Consider the following 14275-nt stretch of genomic DNA (forward strand, 5'->3'; position numbering starts at 1 on the left):
ATAGTTTCTGCTAACTATACTGCATGTTATGAATTGAACCAATGCTAAACTGCAACAAAAGAACAATATGCGTCCAACAATTTATCACAGAATGGCATTTGCTACCTTTATCATTGTTTGCATTTCTAGTTTTTCAGTTCCATCCAGCATATCACAGAGATCTTCAACATCTTATGGGTTGAATGTACTGCTGTCTTTAAAGCGCTTATACGTCACAAAGTTTTTTGTTTTCTTGAAGTATCTTTTAAGTGGATTTTCTCTCTCTCTCTTTTTTTTTTTTTTTTTTTTCTTTTCAGAAACTGGGCCCATAACCTGTTGAGTTTTTCTATAATTTTGTGTTCACTTTATTGGAAATACAGTAAGACACACAACACAGATAAGAAACTACACAAGTTACTCTTTGCTATAAGAACTGACCACACACATTCTTTTCATATATAAAGTCTTAGATAACTCTTTTTTTTATGATTGCCAACCTCTTAAAACGTATGCAGCAAACATTAGTGTCTTAGGGAAAGAAAAAGAAGAAATTAAATGAAAGAAAATGATTAACATAAAATTTTAATGATTCACAACTGTTCCGAAGGAACATAACCCCTCTAACACTGTCTGGGTATGTAAATACTGATATTGTGGAGGCAACATGTCATTTAACAATAAAAACCTTCCCAAATGTAATTACCTTTTCATTGGTTTTTATTTTTTGGAAATCAGTATGATTCTCATGTGTTCCAGTTAGGGGAGGCCATATGTCATATTAAGATGAAAAGCATTTGTTGCTCAAACAGCTATATGGAGATTATGTTCTTTTGGAGAAGTTACTAATTGTTAAAATGTCATGCTGAACCTTTTCTTTCATTTAATTTCTTCTTTTCTTTCCCTCTTATTCTTTTTTTTATCTAACCACTTGCTTCTTAAGTTCTGACTTATTTTTGAAAACAAGTGTTCTTACCTTGAGGGGGACTATGGAAGTGTCCAATTCCACCCGTCTGCTTTGACTCATGACATTATCAGTATGGCAGAAACTACCATTTTCAATGTCTCACATGATGTCACTACATGAAAATACATATAAAAACAATAAACGCCTCTCTCTCCAAAAACATAATCAAACTAACGAGACCATCATAAGAGATTGGGGTTTTTTGGATGGGGACAAACTAAAAATAGACATATAAAATCATGCACCACAATCCCAAACCACACAAAATGACGAAAGAACAAAATTCCTACATTCTGTTGCAGTCACAATGTCTACAGTAATCGGTCACTTCCCTTCACCTAGATGGCTCAACTGCAATTGTCAGTACCACAAAATAAAAACCAACAACTACAAAATTTATAATGAGATCGCAACTATCGATACCACAAAACCAATACCTTAAACAACAAATCTGAAATTGAACACTCCTCTTGACCTATATAGGTCAACTACAATTGCCGATACCAAAACACATAGAGCTACGACAGCACACTCTTGGAATCGGACACTTCCCGTGACCTATATAAGTCAGCAACAACTCATGATACCAAAACACATCTACAACTACATAAACTGGAATCAGATACTTCCCTTAAGCTACATAGGTCAACCACAGGTGACAGTACCAAAAAATCAAACGCCTACACCTAAGATAAATAACACAGAACCAACAACACATGAAAAACCCCACAAAACATCACAACTTGCGAACAATAGACCCAAAAGAATGACTACTTACCATGAAGAAATTCAATCGCTACACACTAGGTTAGCCACCCCAATAAAACACAGCCCCCCCCTCCCCCCCTCCACGCACACACACACACACACACACACACACACACACACACACACACACAAACAAAACACAACAAAAAAAAACTCCCAACCCACCCACAACCTACCAACCCCAAACCCAATCCCCCATCCCCACCCAAACTTCACCCTCCCCCAAAAACAAAAATCCCCCAACAAATAAAAACCACAAAATAAACGAAATTCAATCTCACACTACAACTCAAAAACAACTGCAACAAAACAGATCATCCACAACATAATCATAACCCCCCCCCCCCCCTTCCCGCACAGTCACACACACACACACATTTTACTAACCGCCCTAAAGAAAAATGCAATACTCCCCAGGGACGCTCTTCTTCCAGCAGTACTCATCTAAAGGAGGTTGCAGGTTAGAAGAGTGCCTCTTCCCCCTCCCTATGACTGATTTAAGTGCCCTCCCTCCCCCCAAAACCTCTCTATGGTTTAGCACTTGCCCCAGTTTCATAATTTTTGAACTCTAAACTATGATTTGCAACTAAATGATCTAAATTCCTCTTCCTCAACACCCCTATATGACAAAAAACCATCTGACAGTACTGTACGCGCCGCCTCTATATACTCTTCAATTAACCCCACCAGTTCACTCTTCATCTGCCCCTCTAAAACCCAGAAAACACAATCTGCATACCCATCCTGTGAAATAAAGGCCCCCCACACCCATAAACCATCCAGAGACTTACCCCTCCCATATTTTCTCTTTCCAAATTACAATTCATCTATCTCGACCACCACCCACAGCCCACCCAAGTTGTTCCTATACTTTACATATTCTGAACACACTTCTGTACAAAAAGAAAACCAATCTAGAACCGTCCTCTCACTCCCTCCAGTCTAATGCCTGCAAAAACTGGTAGAGGATCTATAACAAAATAATAAGCCAGCAAAACAATCTCTCTCATGGCCAACCTAAACTTCTCAAACCAGTTACTGCGCCAAATGGAGCGCCAAAGGTTATCCCTTCGACACCGCCACATATAACAGTCCCTGGTCCGAGACGCCTGAACTGTCGCCAACTGCATATTCTCCCTGCAGAAATTTTATGAGAGACATCACCCCCTCCACCATCTCAGCACGCAACCTTGAACTGTTATATTTTACAGTCATATCCATACCTAATAAAAGAAGCCACAAAATAAATTGAATGCCTTACCACACGACAAACAGCAAACCAATAACACCAGTCAACATCGCAGCCATGGGGGGGGGGGGGGGGGGGAAGGGGTAACTCACTGAAACCAATTTCAGTGCTTTAATCACAGGCAATCCATCAATCATAGGCAATCCAAAATAATTCCCACTGCGACCAACAACGCTCAGATCAACCCAGTACACCACATAACACTCGAAGCATACACACATTCGCCACAAGTGGACCACTGCAACAAGACGACATCTACAAACACAACCAATTTAAACTAAACTCTGCACCATAACCCAACAAGACGAAATGTGCTAACACAACCAACTCGTAAACTAAACACCATGCCATCATGACGTCACACACTACAACACCCTTACATCTTGCGTCAAAGCAGACATGTGGAATCGGACATCTCTGTTGACCCCCTTGAGGAAGAAAAGGAAACAAGAATATCAGTTACCCATTGCTGAAACAGCTCTGCATTATTCATGTTACTTTTGTGTGGTAACAATATTTGCTCCATTTTTAATGCATATTATTAGAACTACATCTGAACTCATCTTTGTCATTACTTCAGTCATGATATAATCCACCATTTACCTACATATCCTCCACATTTTGTACATTTTTCTTTAGAAGTAATCAAAGAGAACTTTTGAAACATTTCATTACATCTCAGAATATTTTGATGTACATAGTGTAATTATATCTTGCATAAATTATGAAAAATATCCATTTTGGTCAGACAGATCAAAATATAAGTTTCTCCAGTTCGTATTCCAGTTAGTTTATAATCCCATGAGTATTGTATTTTGTATTACATAATTACTAATGCTGTTTGTTGTCTCGTACTGGTTATTCTCTTCTGACATCAAAGGTCCATCTTAACAGTTGGCCATGAATTACAGCAACTCTGATGACTGTAACACTTTCAGCTTGAAAATGCCAATAAAGAATTACAAGATCGTATTCGACATCTAGAGAAGCAGTGGCATGAAACAGCAGAAGAAAATTTGAAACTGAAGGAAGAGAATCGCCAGTTACACGAAAATATTTCGTCTCTGCTCAAGACCGCCAATAATGAATTAAAGCGCAAGGATAGAGTTATTGAAGAACTCAGGAAAGAGTAAGTCTGAATGTAACATTTAATTTAACATTTTGTGTTACTCTTGTTATATCACAGTAAAAGTGATTTTGTACTAACAATATTTGGTTTGTAATGTTCTGTACTTTACTGTCTTTAATTAAAAAGTCGAAGCAGGCAAGTTTGGAAGGTAAATTTTGTTTGGTGTCCTAAATATTTGATGGCATAAATCCTTTTCCCTAGTTTCCTCACCTTCTAATCTCAAAAGATAGCAGGAGATGTTTGTGCTTTAGCATGAATGAAAAGCTCTAGCAAAAGTATCACAAAAGGAATGTGTATAATTGTATAAAGAATCTTTTCAGAATGAGACAGTTCTTGAAACTGGACCAATGCTGTAATAAGGCAACACCAGGTGTAAAAAAAACTGTAGATTGTGTAGCCTTACCTCCGCTCTGTAAAAGAATGGATGGATATGTGTGTGTGTGCGAGTGTATACCTGTCCTTTTTTCCCCCTAAGGTAAGTCTTTCCGCTCCCGGGATTGGAATGACTCCTTACTCTCTCCCTTAAAACCCACATCCTTTCATCTTTCCCTCTCCTTCCCTCTTTCCTGACGAAGCAACCATGGGTTGCGAAAGCTTGAAATTTTGTGTGTGTGTTTTTTTATTGAGCCTACCTACCAGCGCTTTCCCGTTTCGTAAGTCATGGAATCTTTGTTTTTAATATATTTTTCCCATGTGGAATGTTTCTTTCTATTTTATTTATATCAAAGAATGTAATAAATATCAAATGTAATGACGAGTTCACTGTTACTAGTCACTATTTATTTTTTTGCACGTAATGTTTTGGAGGTATAAAATTTTCATCAGGTAGATTTTTGTAGATGAGTGTGGTGTGGATGTGTTGTGTTATGTCTTTGGTGTAACATGTGGAACTGTTTCCATTGGTTGTTGGCATACACAATCACACAAAATGTCTGCAACTCGTGGTCTAGTGGCTAGCGTTGCTGCCTCTGGATCACAGGGTCCTGGGTTCGATTCCTGGCTGTGTTGGGGATTTTCTCTGTCTGGGGACTGGGTGTTTATGTTGTTCTCATCATTTCCCCGTCATCATCATTTGTGACAGTGGCTAGATTGGACTGTGTAAAAATCTGGACTGTGTAATAATTGGGACTTTGTACAGGCACTGACGACTGCACAATTGAGCGTCCCACAAACCAATCATCATCATCATCATCATCACACATGTAACCCCAAAGTCATAACTCAACACATACATGCTGTACAAATCCACTTGTTGATGGAACCTCCAAAATGTATCATGCAAATAAATAGTGACTGGTAACAGTAAATTGGTTTAATTTATCAGCAACAGTCATGTTAAATCCTAACTAAAATGTTCACATTAAAAAAAAAAGTAATAAAATTGTCACGAGGATTAAAATGGATTAAATTTTGAGCAAAGAGGAGAATGAACTGACTTCAAAAGTGGGTAATCCTCTTTCCCAAAAGAAAACTACGCAAATTAATAGTGATGTACTAGAATCAGATGATGATATTTTACATTTAGCTTAAGTTTTTTCCTTTTTTATTATTATTGGTTTCGAAAGTTTACACATATAGGCACTCACAGGTTATATTTGAGTTGCAGTTTGAAATATAATTTTTACTAGTCTTAAATTTGTGTTACAATTTTTGTTGCTACTGTTTTCATTAGTCATTGGGTTAATACTTAAAAGCTGTAAGTACACCTATAGGTAACATGTCATACAAAACATTAGTTACAGTAATTTCTACTACTTATTGCAAACAGTGAATAGAATGCTAATCAGAACATTACAAAGACATTCAGTTTTAGTAATAAAATTTTAATAATAAAATTTTTAGTAACAATGTTTTAGAGTAATTTATAAATTTCTTATGAAGTTGTTATCCTCTGTCCATCCAAGTCTGTTAGCAGCTCCGTTATTTTATCAGAGTTTCACTGTAACGAAAAGTGATTTAGCTCTTCTTCAGCACCACATTCACACAGTACTGTTGAAGACAAGTATATATTGTACAGATGTTTCTTTGAATGTTGGCGGTTAAACTTCAGTTTGCTACTGAGGTAGATTACTTTTTGGAGCACTTTTTACATTTATTCCAGTGCTTTACCGGAATATGTGGGTGTATCTGAGGATACTGGGTGCCTCTTATTTGTGACATTGGGATCCATTCATCTTCCTAGCTGGCTACGAGATATTGAGGATATTTGCATACAAAATCCGATGCTAGTAGCTTATAGTGACCAATTTTGCCCATACGCATAGCTACCTTGACTATCTGGACTGTGGTAACACTCATCTTGGTGTATAATTGCCAAAGGTATTTGTTGCTGTATCAAAATATGCTTAACATGCTTTCTTAGCATCCTGTTTGTTACCCATCCGTAGTTATCTTGCAGACATCTGACCTCTGAATTAAATATTCCGTTAACGTTTCATTTTTGCTCCTGCCTCGGAGCTAAAATAGAGATTTCTCTATATGTCTATATATGGGAATAAGACACCTTGTAACATGGCAGCAGGGTTAATTTTATTGTGTTCTTGTAATTTTCTTAAAGTTCTCAGTACTCCTTCATTACTGATGGCACTTGTTTATTCATTTAGTAACTTCCCATAAGAGTTGCAGTGGTTATTATCAAGGCTTTGTTATTCATTATTTTTTTCCCAACAAACCTCAGATTCAGTAGATACTTGGCACTCATGTACTAACAATGTAGGTACAATGGTAGTTAAGCCACTTCTATAAGCAGTGTGTTAGTGAATGTTATCAGGGCTCCTGTACATGTGATGAGGACATTTGCTTTGTTTTCTCCCATTGCCGTAAAGGGTTTCTGGTCACTGATCCACCACACGAGCCAAAATTTTGTGACCATCTGTTTACTAGTGCGTTGGTCCGCATTTGGATTGCAATACATTAGCAATTCTGTGCGGCATGAGTTCAACAAGACCTTGATAGATTTCTGGAGTTATGGGGTACCAGATATGTATGCACAGGTCACATAATTTTCGTACATTACTAGCCTGTGCTCCACACAGCCAAGCTGGTCAAACCACAACAGTGTCAGTCTGACCTTTTGATGCAAACAGTGTGCTGTTGGAAGATGTGTTCATCATTGGGGAAGATATCAAGCTTGAAGGAATGCAGATGGTTTCCAATAATGTTCATTTGGTCAATCCACAGAAGTTGTGGTGCCACCAAGTGAGGTGGCACAGTGGTTATCATACTGGACTCGCATTTGGGAGGACGGTGGGTCCAATTTACATCTGGCCATCCAGAATTAGTCTTTCCATGATTTCCTTAAATCATTTAAGTTAAATGCCAGCCTGGTTTCTTTGAAAGGACACACCTGATTTCCATCCCCAGTCTTCCCTGATCTGGGCTTGTACTTCATCTCTACTGAGCTCATTGTCGGCAGGGCATTAAACTGTTGCCTTCCTTTTTTTACCGTGTTGCTTTTGATGACCACCACAGGTCGCACGGAAGCCCAAGTGAATGTCACCCCTAGGATAATAATGCCCTCACCAGCCTGTGTCCATTGGGACAGTGCATGTTTCGAGCAACTGTTTGCTGGATGATGGAATATCTGGACACTGCCACTGATCAGGTGCAGCTGAAAATGTGATTCATCTGACCAGGTGACATGTTTTCATTGATTGACTGTTCAGTCTCGGTGATTCCATGCCCACTGCAATTATAAATTGCAGTTGTTGCAGGGCCAACATGGGACCACATAGAGGTTGTCTGCAACAGATTCCTGTTGTTCGCAGTGTTTCTTCTGAAACACTTGTGCTTGCACCAGCATTAATTATGCAGTTTGTCAAAATCAAAACCAAAAGTTACTTGGTGCAGGTCTTCACGGTGAAGGTAATGGGGAAACCAGAAAAAAGATAAACTGTGGAAGAAAACAACTGCAATAAAAACATAAAAATCCAAGAAAACTGCAACTTGTGGCCATCACCAGCATAAATAATAAGAAAATAGATAAACTGTCAAATACAGAAAATTTATATTTTCTATGAAAGTGGAAGATCATTTATATATTTCAAGGACAACAGAGGACCAAAAATAAAAATTTGTGGTATACCCTATGTCATGGCATCAAATTTATTGTTCCTTTTGCTGCTCTTTGACAAGGAACCGGTGTGCAGATTAGGTATGAGTCTTGATCTGTTGCGTTTACAATTCACTGCTTTTGTATGATGCATGATGCAAAATCTTTGTATTACAATGAATTCTAATTTATTGAGTTTGACATGCCGCATATAAAGGGTTGAGTCTCTTTTCCAAAATATTGTAAAGAATTTCAGACATGACATGGGTGAACACTAAAAGTTAGAAATGCACCGAGTAAACATCAGATTGCAAACTTTTTGCTGCTGAGAATATTTTTCTCAGTACCAAGTATGTATAGTCTATACTGTGTGTGCTCTTAAATTTTTTTGAAACTACTGTCAGTGATAAGATCATGGTTGCTGATTTATTAATATTATTTTATCTTTCATATTTGACATTATTGACATTAGCATCTGAGAAAATATCACCATAAAAAGATTCATTCCATGAGTAACTGTTGTATTACAAAACTCACTTGAATAGTTTTCTTTATTTTCTTGATTTGTTGTTTTCTGTCTCAAATTTTATTGTGTTATGGCGTTACTTTGTTGCTAGAAGAGGCCTTTATTCTACAGTGGATGTTAAATGACCCCCCTTTTTTTTTTATTAAAATGACATAAGTTAGTCACTTTAAAGTCTGTAGTACAATGTTACATAGCAAAAAGTACATATTTAGATATCTCTTTTAAAATTTAACTGCATGTGATATGTAACATATACAGCTGAGCCTCTATAAAAAATTTTGCATTACAAATAGTGAACTTCAGAAGGAGTGGTTCATTTATGTACTTTCTGTAGCTCATGTTATTTTTATGTCCAATCAAATTGTTTTGCAAGATCTTTTCTAAATGTTGTATGCTCTCATGGCAGAGTGACCATACATAACTGCCAAGAAAGTGGTTGCTAGGAGGTATTTCCTTGCATGGCAAGTTGTGTCTCATCCTTTAAGTATTGACAACCTGTGGACATATCCATGTATCATCTCTGCCCTTAAATTTTCAAATGTCTTCTTTCATCCTGCCAGCCAATAAGGGTCTGAGTCTGCTACTGGTCCGATACCTCTTTGGGGATACAATTGAGGCTGAGTGAACACTCTGTGCTGCACCTTGGCCTGCAATTCCACACAACAAAGGTGTTTGCCAGTTCAGGTATCAGGTTCCTATTGTGTCTGAGCTGCAGGATGATTATTTCATTTGGCAGATGTATTAAAATAAGGTTTTTGAACCACAGTGCAACTTGACATTTTCACGTTAACAAACATTGCTGGAGGTGAAAAGTGACAGATAAAAATCTGAGGACTGACCGGGGATTGAACCCGAGACCTTTGGCGCCATGCTCTGGAAATTTATCACTGAACCATGAAATGACATGTTCTTTTACGCACACACACACACACACACACACACACACACACTGTTTCTGAGAACCTGACTATGCAAGCTGTAGTGTTATTAGAATTTGTGTTCTCTTGCATTACTTCTTGCTGAAACCGAGTAAAAATCTTGTCAACAGATGTTCTATGACTTCAAACAATAGTTAGTACATATTGTCAAAATTATCTGTTATTGTCTGCAAGTAGTTATTTTATGTCTATTTCTCCGTTATCTTTAACAGTTGTTTTCTGTTCTAAATTGAATCAGTGTGGTGCCTTTGTTTATATCTCATGCTTTGAAGATGGTACATTGTAGACTCAACCTAAGGTAACTGGAACATTACAACATTTTTCTGTATTTAGTTATTTATGTATCCTAAAACTGTACATTATTTCAAGGATTTCTACAGCGCACCAGGTTATCATATAATGTAATTTATCTTCTTATTTGTGAGTACAGTAATTTAACTATGGCAACATCTCCCTCATTTTCCAACTTACCCCCCCCCCCCCCCCCCCACTACTATTACTATGTCTACTAGTACAGTTATCACCACCATCATTCCTCCTCCTTTTCTTTATATTCTTCTGATTTTCTGTTCTCTGCACTCTGTCTTCATGATGTTGCCCCTATTTTAACTGATAACGAGGTGAGTGCTGTTCGCGTCTTAATATTTTGTGTGGTGTCCGGAATTCTTCCCACAATCCTTGGTGTGAGATCTTAATGTGTCACCGAGTGGTTGGGTCACGTATTATTTCTAGGTCGTCATCCAGCCACGGTTATTTGTCGCTTTTTAACAGCATCTTTACAGGTATTTTATCCATAATTGATTTTAGTTATCCCACTGTGTCACGCTGGGGTTTTATTACGGGCTTTTCTGAGCCTCACCCTCTTGGGGCTGCTTTACATTGCCTGTGGTGGGATCACATGTAGTTTTCCAGTTTCTTGATTTTCCTCCATAGGTTGCGAAAATCACCTTCAGTCTAACATTACTGCAAGGGCGCTGATGACCTTGCTGTTTAGCGCCCTCCACCACAAATAATCATCATCATCCCCCCTCCCCCCCTTCTCCCTGCCTCCCCTTCCTCCTTGTATCTGTAGTTTTTGGGTAATAGGAATTGTAATGTAATTTGATTTATGTGAACCTGGGCTGTAATGTTTTAAAACACTCGCAAGCCACAGCATGTTGTATGCAGATTATATAGGTGTTGCAACTGTTAGTGCCTTTATCGAGTCGGCCACATTCTTTTCAGTGTCTTCCAGAGTCCCAAAGTGAACTCTTTTGAGACATTTTTCAGTTTGAAAAAAGGAAACCATAAGGACTCGGACCAGGTGGGGGGGGGGGGGGGGGGGGGAGAGGGGAGAGGGGTGTGCTGTGGAACAACAGGAAAGCCTTTTGAAATTAAAAAATTCTGTGATTGAAATGGCCACGTGACTTGGGGCATTGTCATGATTCAGTATCAACTTGTTTGCAATGCAAAATGTGACTAGAGTCACCCTTTTCCTGAAACTTTCAGGGACATCATTGTAAAACACTTGATTGACAGTCACCCTTATTGTTAAACGTTGGTCTGATCTCACAACAGCATGCACAAATTCAATTTGTTTGTCATTTTTTGAAGTTGAAAGTCTCCCTGAGTGAGGTTCATCTTTGTTGTGTTCTCGGCTTTCCAAAAATGCTTTGTGTCGGTGAAAAACTTCTGCTCTTGAAAGGAATGTTTCGCATGGATCCATTCCAACTCTTCAAAGGTCACACTTGTGGATTTCTTTAGTTTAACACAAAACTAGATGGCATAATGTTACTCTAAATTTTGGTGTTCCATTTTCGTAACACACAACAAAAACACAACTTCACTCACGGCACACTCAAAAATCGTGTGATGGCTGTACAGAGCTGAAACTGGGGCTGAGCATCTGGAAGGGATGAACCCACTGGTCTACATAAGTAGAACAATACAGTGTTGCCAGATTGCTTGCAGTGTTGTCAGGCTCATTACTTATCTCGCACACCTCATAAATCTTCATCTAGTGAATAGTTTTTGACTGCAAGCCTTGCAGTGAATAATGATTTATTTTTCTCAGAACCTACAGTAGTTTAACATCTGATGAGGAGTCTGCAGATTTGTTCATTAAGTTTCTTTTAGCTGGTGACTAGATACGTAAAAAGTTTACTCATGTGTTTCTAAAAAGAGATTGGTAATTTGGATTTTGATAATTGAAAGACATTGAACAACTTTTATCTAGCTTGATCTTGGATTCATCCCATCACATTTGTGTGTTTAAAAAGATCGGATTTTGCACTTCAGTTTTTGTTACCATCTCTTTTGATGGAGAATTCTATACCTCTTGTCAGTTCATCAGTACTTGTAGATCCAGCTAATACACACTGTAATGCTGCCTCCCTTGTACTGTTGAGGATTTTTTAAAAATGCTTTAAAACAAGAAAATAAAATTCTCAGGAAAGAAAGTTACATCACATTAGTGATATAGGATTTAGAATTAATGAGTCGAAACAATTGAAAAATCTCCTGTGGCATGTACCACTTTAAACTAATTAAATACCTGTTCTCTTTGTGAAGCTAAGCTGTTGTTGAAAAGTGGCAAGCTTGGTGACACAAAACTGTGTCTTGTGTTAGGTTTCAGTGTAAAGAAGTGACTTGCATGGTAAAAGCAGTAATGATCAGACTTAACTGAAAACATGGCTTGTAGGCTCAACTTATAGATCTAGAAATGTGAAAATGATTACATGCCCATGGGTTGCAATCATTTCGTTGCTAACCGATTTTTTCCAGTCAGTTTAACTGGTTGAAAGACACATGAAAGATTTCATCAGTTAGATAATCAGAGGATTAGTTATGCTGCTTCCATATGAATCATAATTAAGGGTAGCCCTTGGATAACCTCTGTCCATTGCTTGTGGACGGTAGACGTACTCCACAAACAGAGGACATGATTCTTGAAACCATTTACTAATCATCTCAGTGAAGCACACATGATATTACAAGGCAGTTCAAGGTATCTCAAAGATTGGTTGTTGAAGTGTTGCACAACGAGGAACTGCAGCCATATCATTATATGTCAAATCGACACCAGCAGCCAGAAGACTGCATTCAACAAAGACAGTTTTGTGAATGGCTTTTGCACCAAGTTGAGTAAGTTTAGCATGAACCCAACTCTAACACTGAAGAGTCTGCGTATCTGCTCCCCATGGCATTGCGTCGTCTCACTGAGCTAAAGGGACAGCTCCAGCACAGCGCAAAGTCCATGCTACCTGTTCCTGGCCACAATGCACACGGTTACATCAGCAGCATTATTTACATAAACATCTTCAAGTTATGTGTATTCCATTGCAAACACAATATTACAATGCTTTTACATGAATCACAAGTTATACTACTTACTAAAAGGCAGTCAGTTATTCATTTATATTCATTACAAACATTGAATGACAAATAAGATCAACACTGAAGATTTTTTTAAGGTCATGGTGAGTGTACCTTCCTTTTATCTTGAAGGTTCTAGGTTAGGCCAACAGTTAACGTCATTTGTGAGGAATACTGACAATTTTGTAGTCACCATGCGTAATAGTCAAGATTTAGGATGAGTTTTCAATAATATTTTTTCACATACCTGATATCATTGTAGTTCCCTGTCATGCTGGCTTTTCCGTAATTGTGCTTGTTATGTAAGAGTGATCAGGGTTTGTCTTTTTTTTTCTCCCAGAAACACTCCTTTCTAGGGAGGCAAGGAAGAGGATCTATCCATTTATTTTGTTCTTTTATGTTGTTCAGAAGCTTAGCTGGTGTATGTGGAGTGGTGTATATGTGCAGATTATTTACTATTTGTTCAGACAGTTCCAGATATTCAGTCCAACATGTTTGCTGGTTAGCAACACATGTGCAGATAAATCTATTGAATTTACAGAAAATTGTCCCATGGGGTTACTCTCTGTCTGATGTCTTGTTATTAGTATTAGTTTAATCAGGTGATCATGAATAAATGTTCCTGTATGTGCCTATTGAAAGTTGATGTGTTGTCAGACAGCAAGGCAGCAAGCTTGCCAACTGTAGGTTTATAATCATTTATAGTTCTTTTAATGATTGGACCTCCTGTGGTAGACCTTGTGGCATACAGTTTTAACATATTTCAAAAAGAAAAATGTTACTACATATTTAACTCCACCTCTTGCTGAAGGCAAAGGTTTGGCAATATCAGTTAAAATGATTTGTAATAGTTTTTTTTTGGCAAAGCAGGATGTAGCTCTCTACAACTGCTTTGGTTGACAGTGTGCTTACTGATGTATGACACATGTTTTAAGTAGCTGTTGTATACACCTCCTCCTGTTGGGAAAATGGCAATACAGATTTATCTTTTTTGTATATTTTGTTACACTGTAATGCCCCACCTGCATGATACATGAAATTAAGACATCCTCGCATGCAGCTGGAATGCAAACACACCATGTGTCATATTATACGTCTTGTTTGTAGGACGTAATCTCATTATGTATTTTGTAATGGTGGTTTAATTTTTCAGTAGGATTTCGTGAAGTCAGTGTTTCAACTTTCCACCAACACAGGTTGGCATTCTACAAATCAACCATATTTTTACATGTATATCTAAGAAAAACTACGTGTAATTACTGCCTTTAATTATCAATACTTGATAATCTGTGGTTAGTTCTGTAACTTCTGAACACT

General features: G+C 37.8%; 1 protein-coding gene across 1 annotated transcript in view; it reads left to right on the plus strand.

Annotated features, from left to right (window-relative positions):
- The window catches only part of LOC124545718, a 71043-nt gene that overhangs the window by 5290 nt on the left and 51478 nt on the right, over nt 1–14275 (plus strand). The window contains exon 2 of the mRNA XM_047124661.1: nt 3899–4089. Coding sequence (XP_046980617.1) covers nt 3899–4089 — 191 coding nt within the window. The remainder of the gene's footprint in view (nt 1–3898; nt 4090–14275) is intronic.

This window comes from Schistocerca americana, chromosome 8 (genome assembly GCF_021461395.2).
Source record: "Schistocerca americana isolate TAMUIC-IGC-003095 chromosome 8, iqSchAmer2.1, whole genome shotgun sequence".
Taxonomy (NCBI): domain Eukaryota; kingdom Metazoa; phylum Arthropoda; class Insecta; order Orthoptera; family Acrididae; genus Schistocerca; species Schistocerca americana.